The sequence below is a fragment of the Syngnathus floridae genome, chromosome 6, assembly GCF_059516105.1.
Source record: "Syngnathus floridae isolate MCC-2025c chromosome 6, RoL_Sflo_1.0, whole genome shotgun sequence".
Classification (NCBI taxonomy): domain Eukaryota; kingdom Metazoa; phylum Chordata; class Actinopteri; order Syngnathiformes; family Syngnathidae; genus Syngnathus; species Syngnathus floridae.
Genome location: NC_142418.1, coordinates 5,928,860 through 5,948,059, shown reverse-complemented (window position 1 = coordinate 5,948,059; position 19,200 = coordinate 5,928,860). Strand labels below are relative to the sequence as shown.

Here is a 19,200-nt window from a genome sequence, read left to right as displayed (position 1 = left end):
AGTGAGCAATAAAGCTATGCCGAACTGTTTATTCCCAAAAAGTTCAAGGTTTAAACAAAACAAAAAATTGCTTTTATTTTTTTTCATTGTTTTTAGATCAACTCACAATTCTGTGCGAAAGTTGTTACCCCTTGTTAGGTTTTTCCTTTTTTCAAATTTACGCGGGCTGTCTCCTTGCAAATAGAAAGTCTGAACAAAGTTGGACTAAGGTCTACTCCACAACCGCACATGTGCACAAGTGTGCTCCTCTATGCATGCTCACCACTCTTATAATGGATGTTTGACTTTTCACCTCCACTTATCCATAATCCCAAAGGGATAATACAGCTTCTGCTTGATCTCCGGACTTTCATCCAAGGGGCTTTCATCGTCACCTATTCAATCTGTCCACATCTAATTTGGGACTTTGACATGTAAAAAACAATGGCAGGAACTTGTGCATGGTCCATGAGTGTGACTCTTGGAACCAAACGGAGATTTTAGATGATAATCATATGAAAGTGATTGGTTCTCAATTATGCAATACATTACTATTTGCATATGAAACACACATAACAAATTTACCATTAAATTATTTTTATTATAGCAAACAATTTTTCCTCCATCAAGCATCATTTTGCTCCTTGTCATCAGACTTGTTATGAACAGTTGTAGCCACTAGAGGGCGTTGTAACACAAACTCCTCCTCTTTTGCGTTGCTATTGGCCCATGGCAAATAACATACATACGCGGCGAGGGTTTTTTTTTTTTTTCCAAATTTTATTCTTAAAAATGATTTGAGTCAAGATTTTGTGTAGCAGGCTGTCCAATCCCGTCCGCTGTACAGAAAACATGCAGCTGCGCACTAGAACGTCTATATGCTCCTACTATAGTTAAAGCTTTGTCACAGGAAAAACCCCCAAAAAATCAAAAGCTATGTTTTGTAAATATATTGACATGGATATTTGTTGCATAGGAGAAAAGCCATGCTGTACAATACACACGTCATGACAAGAGAATGTTAAAATGATTAGATTTCATAAAGTCGATTTATACAGTTTCCAGTATTGTCAACATTTAAGTGCATCATACTATTTATATCACGAGTGATTTGACACATACAATACATATATAAATTAAATATTTAGAGGGACATTGCAAAGCCCTTGAAATGTAATATTACTTTGAATCTTAGGTAATGATATGCAGTTGCATGATAAAACTGTACAAAACCTGCCATCTCTAATGATAGCGCCATTTTCTAAACTGGTGAAAGGCGGCCATTTTCTCTTAAGAAACATATCTATAGTACATGAAGCCACTCTAAGAGAACAAAAATACAGAAGAAAATCCTGTCTCAAGTAGAGGGTCAACATCTTGCATGCAATTATTTTAGAAGTAGTAAAAATGTCAAAGTAGAGGGGGGGGGGGGCAACTAAATTGCACAGGTCACTGTTTGCATGCAGTAACAATGATTATGTTAACAATCCCGTAATGATATGAGTGAATAAAAACATCTCGCGGCGCACATCAAAATCATAAGGCATGCCTCATTCAACCACACATTAAAATGGCGGATAAAATTCTATTAACAACTGGCGTTGATTCCAATGTTGTTTACCTTCATGTGGTCAATACATGTTTAGTGTAACCTGCAAATGAAATGAAAGCACATCTCATTAGAGCAGCCATATTTTGGCGCCAACTTCACACATTGGTGTAATTGGTCCCTACGGGCTTGCTAATACATATTTATCTGCCGGACGGTTTGGTCATTTTAATAATTGAATACTCACTCTGCTGACAGGCGGGTTCAATTTGTATTCCTCTGGCGCAGGTTCTTATCTTTGTGATTGTTGGTTGAATTGGTTTTCCTGTAGCGAGAAGTAAATGACACGATCAGATCACATCTTGCGCAACGTTGTGTATTCAAAAATGCAAAAATCACTCATGTCACTCTTTAGATACAAGCTTATCTCGACGTCAGCTACTGAGCTGCATTTCTTTGAGGTGGAATCATACTAACAATTCTGGATATCAGGCAGGATAAAGATGAAGACAAATGAAGACATTTCTGTGTCTTAAAGATATAAAATAGCGCACACATCAAAACTTTTTGTACCTGCTTTCTTTTAGGGTGGGAAATTTTGCTTTGGGTGTGACTTATAACCAAGAAATGTTTGTGTCAAATGTCCCAGCGGTTCTTTTGTGTCACCCCAAATTCAAAGCAGCTCAATATAACAAGCTAAACTACAAATGATACACGGATTAAGTATTAATTCATTTCACAGTAACATAAAGAAATCAAATTTATATAAATATTGTTCATCCTCCTCCATGTTTGTGTACTCTTTATCTTCAAAGTGAATTTATGCATTTCGAAATAAACACTTTATATGATTATCAAAATAGCCACGATCATACCCCATTGGCCTTTGCCAGAAAACTGAAACAATACATGCAGTTTTGAGGTTTACTGTACACAAAGTAAATTCAAACGTTCATACTTACACTGGTCCAGCTGGGTCGTCATCTGAAGCAGCGAGGGGAAATATGGAGATCAAAAATGAGAAGCGCAAGGGAAAGGAGATGGAAGACTGAAGTTGTTGTTTTTTTTTTTTTTTTTGCTCGTCCACAGCGCTTAAGGATAATAAGGCTAGTGCATTTTGTTCAAAGGTTTCATTTCGTGATGAAATGAGATAAATATGCAACCTTGTTACTAATAAAACACAGTCCAATGCAGCACACCACCACATTCCACAGACAAATGAAATGCAGTTAACCTTGCAACAATAATTTCCATGCAGATAACAAATGTTGCTAATGGTATTAGCAACACCACTGCTCATCACTTAACTGCGGTCGTGTGAAACAATGGCTCAAAACAAAAGCTTTCACAGTCCAATGAGGTAATGCATTAAAATGAAGGTCCTGCATAATTTTAACATGAACATGTTTCAAGTTGAGCAACGACAAATTGTGTCCTGTGACATGAGAAGAGGATAATGCTGAAGCATGCAGTCTGACACTTACCATATACAGCGTTAGGTTGGGCAATTGGGAAAAGGAAGATATGATAATAAAATATTCAGCAGAGAAAGCTGACCTAATTTAGGGCAATGCAATTACAAGATGAATTATTAACAATTCATGCAGAAATTCTGGCTCACGCAAGCAATGTCTAATTGGATTTGTAGAAAAGAAATGTAAAAAAAAAAAATAAAGATTTTAACTCAATTTAATTTTAGGTAATTAACATAATGAAATGTGATCATGTTCAGTGACTGTCATAGAGGTATCACTCATACATATGAGGCGCTGCTTGCATTAGCCGGTGTGTTCGCACCCACAACGGCGCAAACTGCCATTTCTACTTGTACTCATCTGCACAAATACCAAAAGGAAACATCAACACACAATTAGATCACACTTTGTGCTAGACACAAAAATAAACCCTTGAATGTATCTACTGCTTGAGCATATAGCAGTTTGCGGCGTCCATGAAACACTATTAATCATTAAGAATGTCCATCTCCACAACACTGCAGTGTCCCATTTCGCATTAATATTAAATGCACAAAATTGTCCGGACAAGGTGCAACCTCCAGCAACAGTGTCTGCCTTTTGGGCTCAACCTCATCAGACTGAATTATTGAATGCTGGCACAGTCTTGTCAGGCGGCCATGTTTGTGCCTCTGGTGAGTGAATATCCCAAGAATGCTTTTGACGGTTTGTGGCGACTGCAGAGCGCACGCTTGCCTTTACAAGTGTGTGCGTGTGTGGTGGAAAGCATCCCAATTTCCTGCGTCGCTGTGCGGCACGCATACAGCTCTGCGGCAGAGACACTGCAGCCCTATACATTATCGCCATCGGCAACAGTCCCATCAGCAGCGACAGGAAAGCGAGCCCTCTTGGTTTATTTTAGATTGTTCTATTGCTAAAAATAATTGCTACTTTCTCATGTTCTTTCTATTATTCCATATCAGTCAATATCTCATTTGTATTTCAATCCGAGGAGTAATAAATAGGTTTGAAATAGCAAACAAAGCGGCAAAGTGTTGGTGACTCACCGTCTTGTAGATCCTCGGGCTTCTTGCGCTTCTCATAAACGACGATGATGACGATCAGGATGATGATTTCAGCAAGCACCCCCAAAAGAGGCCATAAGGGAGCCAAATGGCTGCGGACTCTCAGGACGGACCTCTCGTCACTGCTGCCAATCAAATTGGTGGCGTTACACTGGTACTCGCCCGGGTCCAAATTAATGTCCAGATTGGTGATGCTGAGCTCAGTGTAATTGTCTTTGCTGCTGATGGAGAAGCGTCCGGATGAGTTGTCAATTTCCTGTCAAATCAAAATAAAGATGTTCACATTTTTGGGTTTTTGAGCATACACAGATATCGCTGATCATCGATGTAGTAGTGCGCCAGTGAGGATTTTTTTTTTTTTAATCCATTCACAGCATTGGTCAGTCTGTTAACAGAGTATACATTTTCTTTGTAATTAAAAATTTACACATCGACCCATTAAACATTGCTTATGTGTTCAGGCACAATCTGCAACTCTAGTTGCAAATCAGGCTTGTAATAAAAAGTGAATTTATTTCATCCTACTGAAATAATACAAAATATACTAGGTATGGAAAGTCACAATGAGACACACATCGTACCCTATATATGCCGTTTTCAAGTTTACGCCAAGTCCAGCTAGGATGAGGGTAGCCCACAGACTTGCAGTAGAGCAAAGCACGCTGGCCTTCATTCTTATTTTCACTACGCTTGTGGCCCGTAATCTCAGGAGCAGCTAGAGGAAAATATAAAACAATATTATATGACATAATAATAAGATTTTTTTTTTTCTCTGAATCAAACAATCCGTTTGGATCGAACAATCTGGCTTGTTACAATGCTCTCGTTATACATAAGCAATCATTATTCCTCCCAATAATATAATTAGGATGACGCCAAATCTACTTAATCCAGTTCAACAAAAACATTCACAATCAAGAAACACAATAAATTTGAGAGCTGGAATACAGAATATATAGGCCACATCACCCAATAAAGTGAATTGTATTTTTTCATACCATTACAGTATTTTGTCATGTGATGCTAATTTGGGGAGTGTGTGACTTCAGAAAGGCTGCAACTAGATTCTGCTGCCGAGACATAATCCCTGTGCATCACACAAACAAGACACCATCTGCTGCCACTGAGCTGGCCACTGGCTCGAGTGAGGTGGCAAGGGCATCGGCTTCCCAGATCGCAGGTCCTCGCACTTGTTTGTTCTTGAGGCTACCTTGCTCTAATTTTAAACGCTGATGTACTCTAACTGTATGCAACGTAACCTGCGGCTCACAAATCAACACAGACCTTTAACTTCAATCGTGGTGTTGGCGGCAGGAGACATCTCAAAGGTGAAGACGCACATGTACACGCCAGCATCGTCTCCTCTCGGTTTATTCAGCCTGCAATTGAGGAGCATGCGTCGAGTGAACTCATTCATATGGGTGCATTGAAAATGCAGAGACGCTTACTTGTATTCCGTGTTCCTATTTGGACTGCGGGTTTCTGGGATTTCCTCGCCATTTCTCATCCAGTAGCTCTCCAGGAGGGCGTTCTCACTGCTGGACAGGTTGCACTGCAGAGTGAAAGGTGGACTGTGGCCTTCTATGGGAAGGGAAGTGTGCTCAGAAGCGGCGATTGATGGCTCTGGAAGAAAGGTGTCCATTAGTCCCGACAGACTTGACACTGACTGAATGAGTCGACTTGAAAAACCTGATTGATGCCTCGGATGGGCACTCAAAACGAAGGGCATATATTAAAGACTGCACAATTAATTACGGAGAAAAAAAAATGGTGACAAAAAGTAAGATTGCTTGGATTAACCAACTTCTTATATATTCAAATATAATTCAGATTGAGTATCCCATAATTTATATCTGTAATCAAATATCTTGATAAAGTGACTCAAAGATAAACACCACAATGCTGCTTAGGGTGCTTAGAGCTCAAAAGCGTGCAAAATCCTGGTTTGAGTGTTTGTATTCAGATTAATCCCGATTATCTTGTTTGTGCATGTAGACACTGGTGAACCTCTTACTGCGTATACGTACCACATAAGACACCCGTGTATGCGTGTCTGCAGTCATATTTTGTTCAATAAAATATGCCTATTCCTTATTGAAATATTTAATTACACTGTCTACACGGGATACATGTTTTTGGTTTTTTTACCCTCATAAGTAGTGATGTCACAATCAAGAGTCTTTGACTTTTGATTTGGTTTTTTTTTTTACAGCGTGCTTATTCTGACACCAATACCTGAATCCAATTCTGTCCGATACTCACAAAATCGGAAGCCGATACCTATACAAAATATTGGATCAGGACATCCTTACTCATAAGATTTACTTGAATGAATTTACTTATTGGTAGTTAGACTGCTCAAATTGGTTGCAAAATCCAACAATTATAAAACACAAAAATCTGTAAAATGTGGTGAAGAAAGGAAGCATAGCAAAAGGGAAGACAACTGCTACTGCCTTGGAAGAGAACACAACACAAATGGCGGCGCACTTCTTCAGCACTATGAGGGATGACTGCGACTACAAAGGGAACTAATGGTCCTCTAAATGTCTGAAGGGAGGTTGAGTCAAACTGGAACTGTTCAATTTGGTTTCTTTCACGAGGGAGGGGAGGATATTTCCACAACTCACTCTGCAGCACGGTTATTGTAGCCTGTGCTCTGACCCAGGTGGTGGCGGGATTTATGTGCAGGTCGTTGCGTCTCGGGTCGTTGCTGGCCCTGCACTCGTACGTGCCGATGTCGTCCAGAGTGAGATAGGATACTCCCAGCACGCTAACCGCATCGGCATCATAGACGGTGCTGATGGACACCCTCCGCTTGCGGGCGCCGTCCCACAGCTGCCTGAAGGAATCGGCTCGGTTGATCTCAGAGTACCACCATTGGATTTCGGGCGTGGGGTTTCCCACTACGTCACAGAATAGCTCAAAGGTGTCTCCCGTGAGCTTGGTTTCAGACCGAGGGGATTTCACAAAGCCCGCTGGTAGAGGCCGTTTAGAAGGGGGCAGCATGCGTGAGAAAAAGAATACAGTTGTGGGAAAAGAAAAGAAATAAAACAAGCAAATTGGCATTGCGGTGAAATGAATAGGAAAATATATTTATGGTAAAGAATAAAATCAATTGGGAAGCTTTCATTTGTGGTGGCTCACTTGGTCACGTTCAATAAATGATATTGCGTATACACATTTATGGCCGACTCGCACGGAACGGAAATATCATTAAGGTTGCTGTAAAATGATTATTCGGTAATAGACTGAGCAGTGTGCCATCACTGAAACGTCTCTGAGCTAAATGCGGTAATTGTGAAACAAGTGATGGAGTCCACACAGAGGAAAAAGTGGGGGAGGACTGGTGCAGCATTCATCTGAGTGCTCTAGACGCACCGTGGAACATATACATGAGATTGAGAGGAGATTTATAGAAGCTGCTTCTCCAGGTCTCTAGGGAGTGTGTGTGCAGGGTGATAGACCCCCCCCCCCCCACACACACACACACACACACACACACTCTCCTCATTTCCATAGGAGCAGTCCACAGCAACAAAGTAAGAAGACGGACAGTATATATATTTATTTTTTAGTCATAGGTGCATCATGATTACAGTCAAACCTTGCTCCCCCATGGAACTCAAATTCAAAACAATATATGGGGCTAGTCTCCTTTTTATGACAAAAGTGTGGCCGGCCACTCAAGCCCTGTTTCGCAGCTCAGGTTTGGTTCAGTTTGTGTGTGTGTTTTCTTTTTAAAAAGGTGAAACTGTAAAAGCAGCTCCTCAGCTTTTCATAGAACTGCTGAGAGAGACTCTGCCACCTCAGATGTGTCAAACGCGGCACATGAGTCGTGCGGTCACAGTATCTGAATGTTTTATTTGTGTTAGATGAAGCTACATTATTATTATTAAGTGCTGAGTCATTTCTTACCTACAATCATAGGCACATAATGAATCACGTTTAAGTTCATATAGTGAACATGTACAGTGAATATTAGAATATACATAGATACTATTAAAAAAAAAAAAAACTGTCTTGCGCAACAGTACGAAGGTGAAGAAAAAACACATGCAATGCATACCAACACAGGGTCAGGTGCGGACTCCTCACTTGACCCAAAACAAAGACACACACATTATGGTTTTGGAATCTCGATCTGCTCTAATTTGTTTGTTGGTTGGGGGGCAGATTTATGAGAATGGATCATCCAGACAAGTACTTCTGAACTGGGAAAATAAATATGCAAGTGCAGTGCAGTATATCTCAGCAAAGAGTTAACATTCATTGTAGTGAATGAACATTAAAGACATGGATCCCAGTGCAGCATCACTGCTCTAAAAATAGGGGCTTGCAGCAAAATGGACTGATGCTATTTACAGAGCTTCACTTCTGAGGTCCAACATCCATGAATCTGTTTGTGTGCATGTAAACTTCAATGTGACAGAACCCCCCCCCCCCCCCTCCCCCCTGAGCAGCACTTGTCCTTGGCTTACGTTTCAGTATTCAGCACCACACTTTAAAAGGACATTTTGGGGGACATCACACAGGCCATTGTGTGGCCCACTTGAGCCTCCACGACTTGTAATATTTTATCGACCTTACGTTCCGGGGGCTCTGCAAGGACCCCCCTTTGAAAAATATGTATCCCCTTATCTTAACGTCAGCCATGACTACCTTGCGGCTGGACAGGTGTGAGGATTTTTGCTGCGGTGTTAATCACATCAAGTAACATGTCTGACGTCGCCCACTGACAAGCTGCCACATTAGCACCAAGTTAATCATACACCAGGGTAGCTCATTTCTTACCGTTTTGCGAGGAGACGCCGTGCAGCATCAGGGCTCCTAATATCACCACCGGGAGTGACATGGCTGCGGCTCGGCGTTTGCAAGGTACCATCTTCAGGGAAGGAAAATGCCGGTGCGTTAGCGCTAAGGTGACCTGCTTGGGATATGATGGCGCGAAAAGGAATCACCAAGGAGGCTTGCACCGCCACACGCTCCAGTGGAAGAGGGAAGTGACGCCAGGCGCCTCGACTAGCGGGAGTCTTTAGTACTACTCCTGACGAGTCGACCTCGTCCGTCTCCCTCCTTCTGCATCAAAGCCACCTTGTAGCAGTTACGCGTCTTATCTCAATTCTCGCGAGATCTCGGAGGGGTGAAAATCAATTTACCCTAGTTAAGTGTTTAGCTAAGTTGTCTATAAGCTTATTTCAAGAAGGCTCCTAATATTCGCTCGCAGTTTAGTGTGTTAATTAAACATTTTGCTAAGTAATGAAAATACACTAATGAATATTGTGGCAAAATAGGTATATATACTGTGCTAATGTACTGCTCGTGCCCTTTGTAAGGGTGTCGCATTTAATTACTGCGCTTTAGGTCAACTTCTCAGGCTAACTAAGCCTCAACAGCGCCAGTATCTTAAGTCAAGGTTTAATCCTATTTCACTCTGAACAGATATCAAGCTCCCCATAGACTGCATAAAAGGGTGCCAAAACCTCATAGGAAAAATAAGGATACTGCATATGAACTGTTGCTTTTCTATGGAGATCAGTGGGAGATACCAAAACTGAGTACAAAGTCACGGCAAATGCTCTGGCAATCATGTCACTTATAAGACACAGGGGAAAAAAATGCATAAAACTGTTTAAATTGTCTTGTATTCACTTTTTAAAAAATGCACTCCACAATCCATTCTGTAATGCTACTCAATCCGATTTATTTGCATTTAGAATCAATAATTCATCCCGTAGAAAATAGTGGAAACTGTTGCCATCATCACCTCTGAATGAAATCAAATGTGAACATTTTTGGGATGAAAGAAAAAACAAATTTTGACCAACATATATACTGTACACGAGATTTTCTTGCCATAATTTTTGAAAATAAATTATTCGTGTTTCACTTTTTTCCCAACAAAACATGCTCTATATATGACTCTTAAAATGTAAAGGCAGGTGAATATTACAAGCAAAAATATGGTCAGTAAAGCTATAATGACATCAACCGAGTGGTAAACAATCGAAGACATTTTGTTGGATTGTGCCTTCAAATGACTAGCTCCTTTATGCCTTATAACATATTCAATCCAAAACACCGCCTGGTCCATTGGTTTCATTGGCTGATCCCTTTGCAGTCTTGAGAGCCTTTGCATGTTTTCCCTGTACGATGAGTTCTGAAGCACTGTCACGAGTGCATCTGCAAAAATGTGCCTGTCAAGCGCAGCAAAATCCACATTTATTGCTCCTCCCTTTGCTTGAATTTTGTTGAGATTATCGTGTTGATCAAAAAATAATGGAAGCCCTACAATCGGAACCCCATGGTAAATTGCTTCTTGAACACCGTTGATTCCTCCGTGGGTGACAAAAACTCTTGTTTTAGGATGAGCCAAGAGGTCGTTCTGTGGTAGCCAGTCAACTAGTAAAGTGTTGTTGCCCAAGTTGGCAGGCTTTTGTCCCAAATACCTCCAGACAACCTTCTGCGGCAGCTGGGCAAAGGCTGCAGCAATTTCCTCAGTGACATCCAGTGGCAGTTTTGCAACAAGAGTCCCCAAAGTCATCATCACAACCCCGTGATCACCAGAACTCTGGACAAACTCCTCCAAGTCCACGGGGAGCTGCTTTGGAGGCTTGCATTGAAAACCACTTATGTAGACTAGATTTGGCATTGTGGGACGTGGAAATTCAAAGATAAAATTATTTCTCAAAAGCCATATATCAGCATCCAAAAAAAAGGTTGAGTAATCCACATCAGAACCAAAGTAGCGCTTAACTATTGGTTTGTAGTGTGGTTCTGATATGAACCATGTTGAAATGCTACCCATGATATAAGCTAAAACATTAATGATTCTTTGTCGGAAGGTCATCTTATCTGTCAATCGAGCCGCGAGAAAGGGAGAGTATGACAGAGGGGACGGGGCAATGAGGTCATGAGCTTCACCTTGAAAGGTCCATCTGACATTGTAGACGAGGGGAACGTTGAGATGACGCGCAAGCAGTGCCCCTCCGCCGATGCCGAGGTCAGTCAGCACTACGTCGTACTTGGCATTATGAAAAGACTGCATCTGAGTTTTATTTTCAAACATCTCAACTATTGTCTCACAATGCAACTTGTGGAATCTAGAAAACTCACTAACAACCAGCATCTGATTCTGTATCGCATTCCAAATGCGAGGCAGAAGAGACAGCGACCTCCCCCGAAGCCTCGTCTCCAATTGTAGAGAAACAAATGATTCAAAATGATCCTTGAACCCATCCTGACCAAGGTTGACAGAGTTGTAAAGAGAAGATTTTTCTGTAATGTACCAGCTATCAGACGGCCGCACCACCGAGATCTCGTGACCTTTGGCGTAAAGTTCCTCGATGATTCCTTTCATGTTCAACCAGTGGCTCCCGTCTAAAGGGAACACTAATATCTTGCCTCCAAATACACACGGAAGTTGAATCAGCAGGAGTGTAAAGGTGATCATGTGAGACTTTGACATCGTGACGCCAATGAGAGACCTTGAAAGTATACAAATCCAAACATATTGTTAGTCTGGTTGGCACATTGCCTTCCTTTTAATACAATTTTAAATCTGCTGCATGCGCGTTTTGGCTGCATAGCAATGAATCCATTTGAATGCCGTCACAGCTTTGCGACTACTTTATTATTTTAAAAATTTACTTCAAATTAAAAAGAAAAAAAAACTTACATTTGCCGGCATGCAATCTTGAAAATAGTCTCCAATAATTTGAAATGCCAAGTGTATTTGCAAAAGCAGTCGAGACGGGCTCAACACATGCAAGCATGCAGCTCGTTCTCGTTTGTTGATTGAACTATGACCAGGCCGAGGGAAAACACATGAGAAGGCGGACATTCGTAAAAAAAGACACGCTATCTGCCTAAATGACATTTGTTTTGTTCAAAGGTGGCCTACGACTCGAGGTATGGCTATCCTACGCCATCTAGAGGGGAGATACGGCGCACACAGCACTGAGTGATTCTCCTTAGTGGACACCACATTAGGGACACCTGCAAAATCGAATCAGATCCCAAATGTATCAAACGTACGTTCAGGATTTTGCACGTTGCGTTTTGAATAACAGCAACAGATCAAGTTTTCATCCAAAATGTTGTTATTGTGGCGTACAATTGCATAACATCACACTGTGAGCTTTTTCTAAAAATTTCATAAGAACCTGATTTGTAAAAATAACGCGCGTGTGATGGGTGTACCGACCATCTCAACTATTTTTCTTGATAATATGAATAATTGGGCCAATGGGTGGCTTTTTGTACACAGTACATGATTGAGCACCTGCATCAGTACAAGAGTTTGTACTTTTTAGTTTTACTTAGTTGTTGAATTAGTGCAAAAACGTTTTTTTACATTGTTTTTTACACAGGTATCTGTACTCTCTATCCAAGTACAGTTTGACAGTTTTTCCTGCTTAGTAAACCAGAATGAAACTGAGAAATCAACTTCTAAAAATAGAAATTAAAAAAAAAAATGCTGCGAATATATGATGGATTGTAACTATTTTAATTTAACTCTTTGATGCATCGTGCAAGCACATTCTTGAAAACGTTGTCATCTTTAATCTTGGTACTCGACGTTAACCCGCAGCCCTTTTGTTGTTGTTCTCACGCTAACATGCGAGATCCGCAGAGCCGACTCGACTGCATTCCGCCCAGACTTCCCCTTCGCCAGCGGCCTGCTTGCTTTGAGATGAATACAAGATGTCGGTGTCGGGGCTGAAGGCCGAATTGAAGTTTCTCGAATCAATCTTTGACCCAAACCACGAACGATTCCGAATCATAGATTGGAAACCCGACGAACTCAGTTGCCAGTTTAACGTAACAGGAGAGAAGCTGCTGATCATTCACTGCAACATCACGGTGGGTCCTCGGGGCCAGCTCCGCTTGCGTATTAAGCTAGCCCAACACAACATTTGTCACACAGCACACACTTGAGTTTGCCCCGGGTTCCGCGGGCTCAAACGAACCATGAGGACTATTTTCCGTTGTCCTGACATCGGCGACGGTGTGCAATTCAAACACAACACGGCTCCATAGGCGTGAAATTAACTTTCAGGAAGCGTACAGTGGAGCGACGCTGCAGTAGCTTTTTGCTAGCTCGCTCTCGACTGAAAGTAATGTGAAGGCTAGCTTTGCTTGTTAGCCAAAATATTCGCTTTACTCTTGCTACCACTTTTGGCCGTCAAGCTTCGCAGTTAACTTTATCACAACATTGTCCTTTAATGCACGGCGGCAATTGATACATTTGCACGACATCACAAATGTTTACCTGTCGTAGCAAATTTGTTTGAACCATCAACACTGTCCCAAATGCATCAAATGTATAAACATAAGCGTTTCTAATTAGTATTTGCATATATTAACAGTATTGATGGCCTTTCAGATAATATACGTAATCTCTTGGTTAATGCTGTTTTAAAGTAACGCGGGATGATTGCTGCCTCTATGTCATGTTAACATTAGCGCATTAGATTGAAAATCTGGTCGTTTGAGTTTAATATTACGTGTTTAATTCGCTAAAGAATGTCAGTGAAGAGATTCAATGTGTGGATGACCTCTGTTGTATCTTTGCCAAGCAACAATTTTGGTTCAGGTTACTTTATCGGTCGTCACCAGAGAGAAATTTATCTGACAGGAAAGATGACATGCAACGGGAAAACGGATGGATGGAAATTTGGAAACGCCACACGATTCAATGTCAACATTGTTTTTTTACGAAGTAGATGTTATGGTGTTAGAAATGCATATCGGGTTAAGCTCACAAACTTTTATAATTATAGGAATTAATTTACTGACAGTGGAAATAACAGCGTGGACTTCTTTTTGCTAATGTTAGCATTTAATGAGCACTAAGTGGAGTGGACCAATGTTTAGCAAGATGACTTTATTTCAAGCTGACTGTGTGCAGTTAAATAAATATATTTTGAGTTCCTAAAAGCGTTTAAATCACCAACACAGAGTGGATATATTTACTTGATAGCATCCATATGATGGACTATAAACCTCCTAACTGTAATAAACCAATCTTAATTTGAAGAAGGTCTCTAACGATAAAACACTATCAAAATTGTTAATTTAACAATTGATTGTTGAGTAATCGATTAATCACTGCACCTCTAATCCAAGTAGCCATCAGATGTTTGGTCACAAAGTGAAGTTATGGTTACCAGTGTCTCCTGATTTAATATCAAATTTGTTGCAGGAGTCTTATCCCTCAACGTCCCCGATATGGTTTGTGGACTCCGATGATCCAAGCCTGGCGGAAGTGTTGGAGCGCTTGGAGGATGTGAGAAAAGGAAGCACATTGGTAAGTCTGCTTACTACTGTTCTTGAGAGGGGAAATTTGTTAACTTGATTTCCTTTTCTGTGCAGCTTCTTCAGCAGTTGAAGCGTCTCATCTGTGACTTATGTCGACTTTATAACCTGCCTCAGCATCCAGATGTGGAAATGCTCGACCAGCCTCTTCCTGCCGGCCCCATTATACAAGAGCGAAAGGTAAGCTCTAAACGTTGGTGGTTTTTACAGTGCCGAGAGTTTCCTCGCTCTTGTAACAAACAATTCACAACACCTACAGCACGGACCTTCAGACGAGGTGACGTCAGAGGAGGAGGAGGAGGAAGAAATGGGAGAGGTGCCAATGTGTTTTCATTAAGGGAAATTGTCAGCGTTTTGAGTTTTATGATCTAAACACCACTGATCCACTGTGGCAGCAGGACATTGACCTGGACCAAGACTTGGACCATTATGACATGAAAGAAGAGGAGCCGGTGGATGGCAAAAAGTCTGAAGATGACGGGATTGAAAAGGAACACCTGGCTATTTTGGAGAAGATCCGTAAAAATCAGAGACAAGACCACTTGAACGTAGGTGCTTTTTCTGTTCGTGGAAATGTGAAGATGCTGTCTGAGCTTGACATCTGTACTAAATCTGAATTAGGCCTCAAAAATAAGGCACAGAATGCCATTAAAATACCTTAAATCAGTCTTTCAAGAGTTGAGGCTCGAGAGCAGATGGTCTTAAATTTAATTTCAAATGGAATTAAAAAGTGATAAAATTTAACTTTTCTTACTAAATCTTTTCACCTCCTATTTGTTCCTTTTATTCTTTTTGATTGCTGCTGTAGACTGTAATTTTTGCGTGTAGGACAAATAAAGAAATATCTTATTAAATATTGAGAATGAACAAACACTCCACAGTGTGTTAAAATGGATAGTAAGGAATCAATATAGCACAGAAAAAAAGAACAATTGGAGTCATTAAAATTCATGACATTAAAAGATGTCAGCCATGCCAGTCTGAGTTACATCACAAGCAACCCCAGCCATGACTTGCATGCTTTTGACTCCTTATTTGTCAATTGTAAATATCTGAAAGTGTTCCAAGACTGATAGCATGCGAGTTGCGTGGTAGCAAAATTTTGAATTTTTTGCATTAACCAGGAAATGTGGGCGGTTTGTCTTTCCTCAATACCATCAACATTGAGCAATCTGATTTTGCGCACACAGTCACTCGAATAGCACAAATCTTAAAAAAACGATCCTAAATGCGGATGTAGCACATAGGTCAACTTTACTACCACATTGATATTTATTCTACAGGCCAACATCAGCAATTGTAATTGGACGTCCTGCACATACCACATGAACATACAAATTCTACGCAATACTCACAATCTCGACATGACCCGATGAAGCCGCAACCTTGCTCTGTCTTTTACATTCCGTAGGCCTCTTTGCTCTTGCTGCTGCTGCGTCTCAGCTTTCTGGCCACTAATAAAATAAAGTCGCTTTCAAAGTGGCAATGAAATAAAGGCCCTATTATTAACTGACACTTAAGAGGTTAACACCAGCACATGACACATCAATCACTTTAAAGGTGGATAGACAATCATGGGCGGAACAGCGCCTATCATCAGGAGGATTGTGTTCCCGCTGTTGTTACAATACAGCAAAAAATAAAAATGCAATTAACAGGCAGTGAAATAAATGGCTTACCTTATGGGAAATGTATATATTGGAGGACACTGCTTTTGCTGAAAATGGAGTATTATTTGAAGCGTCACTTTCTTGTAATGGTGTCAGCATTGATGTTGTCTTACTTGTTTGTTTTTCAGGGCGCAGTCTCTGGCTCTGTGCAGGCTTCAGACCGCCTCATGAAGGAACTCAGGGAGATCTACAGATCACAGAGTTATAAGACAGGTGACTTAGGACTTCACCAAAGATCAGAAAAAAAATAATGATCTAAGTGTGTTGAATCCAATTAAAGGAACAACCTTGAGGCAGCCCAGAACAACAATTTGTAGTGTTTGCATGTATTTATATAACATTCACCGGCTGCCTTTAGTAATCATGTCATGTATGTGCTTCCCTGAAATGCGTGTTTGCAATTTCCCAGGTATTTATTCAGTGGAACTAGTCAATGACAGCCTTTATGACTGGCACGTCAAGTTAAGGACGTAAGTGAACAAGACTCCCTTCCTTTTCTTTTGTGTTTTCCAGATGATTTGACATTTTCTTTGTTTTGTTTTGTTTACCAGGGTAGATCCAGATAGTCCGCTGCATAGTGATCTGCAGGTCTTAAAAGAAAAGGAAGGAGTGGACTATATTTTGCTCAATTTCTCTTATAAAGTAAGTTGTGTCATTAGTCTCCTTTTGGATGAAAGATTCATGTCAAAACTGACTTGGTTTTTTTTCTTGGTATGACAGGATAATTTTCCTTTTGACCCACCTTTTGTGCGGGTTGTCGCCCCTGTGCTCTCCGGAGGGTGAGTATGTGCTTATCTACTCCCACTAATAATTATTTTGAGAAACTTATTTTTATTGTTATTATTATTATTCCAGTTATGTTCTAGGAGGAGGAGCCTTGTGTATGGAGCTTCTCACAAAGCAGGTGTGTACATGAGTTTGTCTCATGACACAACTATGATTTCCAGGAGATTAAAAAAAAAAATCTCTTTTGTGTTGCAGGGCTGGAGCAGTGCCTATTCCATAGAATCTGTAATAATGCAGATAAATGCAACTCTAGTGAAAGGAAAGGCCAGAGTTCAGTTTGGGGCCAATAAGGTGACACCGTTTTGTAGATAGTAATCAATTACTGAGATTTATGTTTAAGTGTATTTTGTCATGCTTGTAGCTTCACAACAGCATGTTTATGGTGATTATGATGACCTAAAGCAGGGTGCTCCAATTTGAACATCTTGACCGGTTTTAAAATGTAAAGACACATGTAACTCTATCTGATGGGTTTCTGCACTGCAAAATTTTTGAAGTGATCGAATTGTAAGTGTACGTGGAAGTGTAATGGGAACATTGCCGAGTCAGTGATTATTTTGTAGAGGTCAGCAAACTTCAATTTTCACTAAAACCAAATTGTTTTCATCTTACAGAACCAGTACAATCTTGCCAGAGCACAACAGTCATATAAATCCCTCGTGCAGATTCATGAAAAGAATGGTACGTAACTATTGAGCAGTTATTTGGGATCAGATGTTCGGATGCACTATTCATGTGTTGTTGTTTTTTTTTTTTTTGCTTTCCTCCCCAGGATGGTACACGCCCCCTAAAGAAGATGGTTAAACAGCTCCCATCACTATGCACTGAGAACATGGGTCAAAGTGTCTCATTTTCTTTGGAGTATTTTTCCCCCCATCTGACATGTTGGGAATGCATCATGTTTCTTGCAGACCCATTTGGTTGGTTCATCTGACTGAGTATTCCTTCGTATGACCGATCCAAGGGCATCCATCACTCGCCCTGTTCATATATCTTCGATTGTCTTTTCTCCAGTTTGAATGTGGGGGGGGGGGGATGTTTCTTCTTTAGCTGCTTTTGACAAAGTGGACTTTAAATGAGAGTTTTAAAAGTCATTCTGAAGCCCTCGGAGTGGCATGTCACCTCACCTGTTTTTATTGATTTTGTTTGTTAACGAACAGGTACACAATTAATGTTTTCAAGCTAGCTAGCAAATGTTTATTTTATATGAGCATCCCAGACAATAAATGAGCCAGTTGTCATAGTTTGGATGGTTATCTTTAAATTGAAATAACCCGCCACTCTAGCTTTTAAAAGAGTTTGTGGAGCGTTTGGGTCCAGAAGAAGCATCATAGAGTGTTCTGGCAGAAATGAGAACGAGCTCTTTTGCCTTATTCCTGACCGCACATTATCCCTGCTGGAGTTCTATTAGTTCGAGCAGCAGGGTTGATGTGGTCGAGGGTCGCAGCGTGGCACTCGGTTGCGACTGTAAAAAAAAATTCATGCCACTTCACGAGTGTCGCACTGGAATTGGCCTCGCAGAGTAAACAAATGTTGTCGGGTTAGTAATGGGGCAATTTGTTAGTCCTGACATACCTTGATTGTGGTGGTTTGCACTCTCCCGGATGAGTTCCAAAACCACAGCCATGTTACATGACAGTTCAGAAGCGGTGGGGGGGGGGGTGTCTTTTATTGCTACAGTATACAGATGTACTCCTGTGTTGCTTTTGGCGTGAAAAATGAAAGGATAGCTGATAGTGTAAGAGCAAAATTCACCTTGGCCGTCATCATTTCTGCAAATCAAACTTTATGTAACCTGCACAAGTTTTAAACAGGACACTTACTAATCTGATCACTTTTCAGAAACACAATTTAAGAATAGGGCTCAAGGGATGTTTAGTCACCATCAACGGCAATTTGTAATTTCACTGCGAGTCATTTTTTTGAAAAATTAGTACTGGAATGCAGCTTTGTTCTGGCGACATGGTTTCTCTGTCTTTCATTGTGTAATATCACACAAGTGTCCAAGTATGCTCACGTCAGAAGATCGTGAAACGCTGGTGCAGTTGCTTACCTGCTGATGCCAAAATTTTGCTCCAAGGGATGAATGTGAGATGATCTAAAATTGAAAGTCATGCAGTAGTGAATGGACTGTTACACTACTCTAAATAGACTATAAATTGAAAAGTGGAATCTCTTTAAACCAACAAACAGAAGATGACGGTGTCTGGCTCGATTTGCTTGCTTTTTTTTTTCCCCCCCATTTGAAGACATTTTGACCATGTACAGTAATTTGTAAACTTGCATCAAGTTTATGAATAAAGAATTTTACGATTATTGCTGTCTTACTGATTTCATTTATGCTTCTTTTTTTTAAA

The 19,200-nt window shown here is 40.7% G+C and overlaps 3 protein-coding genes across 8 annotated transcripts; 1 reads left to right on the top strand and 2 right to left on the bottom strand.

Moving 5' to 3' along the window:
- Nucleotides 1–559: 559 nt before the first annotated feature.
- Nucleotides 560–9,186, bottom strand: LOC148396118 (neuroplastin-like). Of its 5 annotated transcripts, none has more exons than XM_088377839.1 (9): nt 9,029–9,186; nt 8,862–8,952; nt 6,698–7,045; nt 5,516–5,690; nt 5,352–5,446; nt 4,649–4,782; nt 4,050–4,323; nt 1,776–1,853; nt 560–1,631 (listed from the first exon to the last, which is right to left on the bottom strand). In XM_088377839.1, the coding sequence occupies exons 2-9, from the start codon at nt 8,950–8,952 to the stop codon at nt 1,603–1,605; spliced, it is 1,224 nt and encodes a 407-aa protein (XP_088233965.1). In that variant the 5' UTR covers nt 9,029–9,186; the 3' UTR covers nt 560–1,602. The 5 variants fall into 5 exon arrangements, with proteins under 5 accessions (XP_088233965.1, XP_088233966.1, XP_088233968.1 ...); XM_088377840.1 differs by adding an exon at nt 2,491–2,512 and having other exon boundaries at nt 8,862–9,179; XM_088377842.1 differs by lacking the exon at nt 6,698–7,045 and having other exon boundaries at nt 9,029–9,185.
- Nucleotides 9,187–9,746: 560 nt separating this feature from the next.
- Nucleotides 9,747–11,980, bottom strand: LOC148396117 (UDP-glucuronosyltransferase 2C1-like). Its single transcript, XM_088377837.1, has 2 exons — nt 11,746–11,980; nt 9,747–11,554 (listed from the first exon to the last, which is right to left on the bottom strand). Coding segments are annotated over exons 1-2 (1,614 nt in total). The 5' UTR covers nt 11,748–11,980; the 3' UTR covers nt 9,747–9,942.
- Nucleotides 11,981–12,671: 691 nt separating this feature from the next.
- Nucleotides 12,672–19,159, top strand: LOC148396116 (ubiquitin-conjugating enzyme E2 Q2-like). 2 transcript variants are annotated; one of them, XM_088377845.1, is made up of 13 exons: nt 12,672–12,932; nt 14,275–14,379; nt 14,445–14,567; nt 14,647–14,703; nt 14,786–14,935; nt 16,186–16,270; nt 16,467–16,527; nt 16,609–16,699; nt 16,778–16,836; nt 16,913–16,961; nt 17,039–17,134; nt 17,458–17,524; nt 17,616–19,159. In XM_088377845.1, exons 1-13 carry the CDS (start codon nt 12,774–12,776, stop codon nt 17,645–17,647), a joined length of 1,134 nt encoding a protein of 377 aa, XP_088233971.1. In that variant the 5' UTR covers nt 12,672–12,773; the 3' UTR covers nt 17,648–19,159. The 2 variants fall into 2 exon arrangements, with proteins under 2 accessions (XP_088233971.1, XP_088233969.1); XM_088377843.1 differs by having other exon boundaries at nt 12,673–12,932; nt 14,783–14,935.
- The last annotated feature ends 41 nt before the right edge of the window (nt 19,160–19,200 follow it).

What these genes read in the sequence shown, in the direction of transcription:
- LOC148396118 (XM_088377839.1), bottom strand. Translation starts at nt 8,952, where the DNA reads ATGGTACCTTGCAAACGCCGAGCCGCAGCCATGTCACTCCCGGTGGTG. An exon ending in CGGCGTCTCCTCGCAAAACG is followed by an intron (nt 7,046 to 8,861) that starts GTAAGAAATGAG and finishes GGCCTCTACCAG; the next exon opens with CGGGCTTTGTGAAATCCCCT. An exon ending in AATAGGAACACGGAATACAA is followed by an intron (nt 5,447 to 5,515) that starts GTAAGCGTCTCT and finishes CCTCAATTGCAG; the next exon opens with GCTGAATAAACCGAGAGGAG.
- LOC148396116 (XM_088377843.1), top strand. Translation starts at nt 12,774, where the DNA reads ATGTCGGTGTCGGGGCTGAAGGCCGAATTGAAGTTTCTCGAATCAATC. An exon ending in CCATTATACAAGAGCGAAAG is followed by an intron (nt 14,568 to 14,646) that starts GTAAGCTCTAAA and finishes CAACACCTACAG; the next exon opens with CACGGACCTTCAGACGAGGT. An exon ending in AGAGACAAGACCACTTGAAC is followed by an intron (nt 14,936 to 16,185) that starts GTAGGTGCTTTT and finishes TTTGTTTTTCAG; the next exon opens with GGCGCAGTCTCTGGCTCTGT.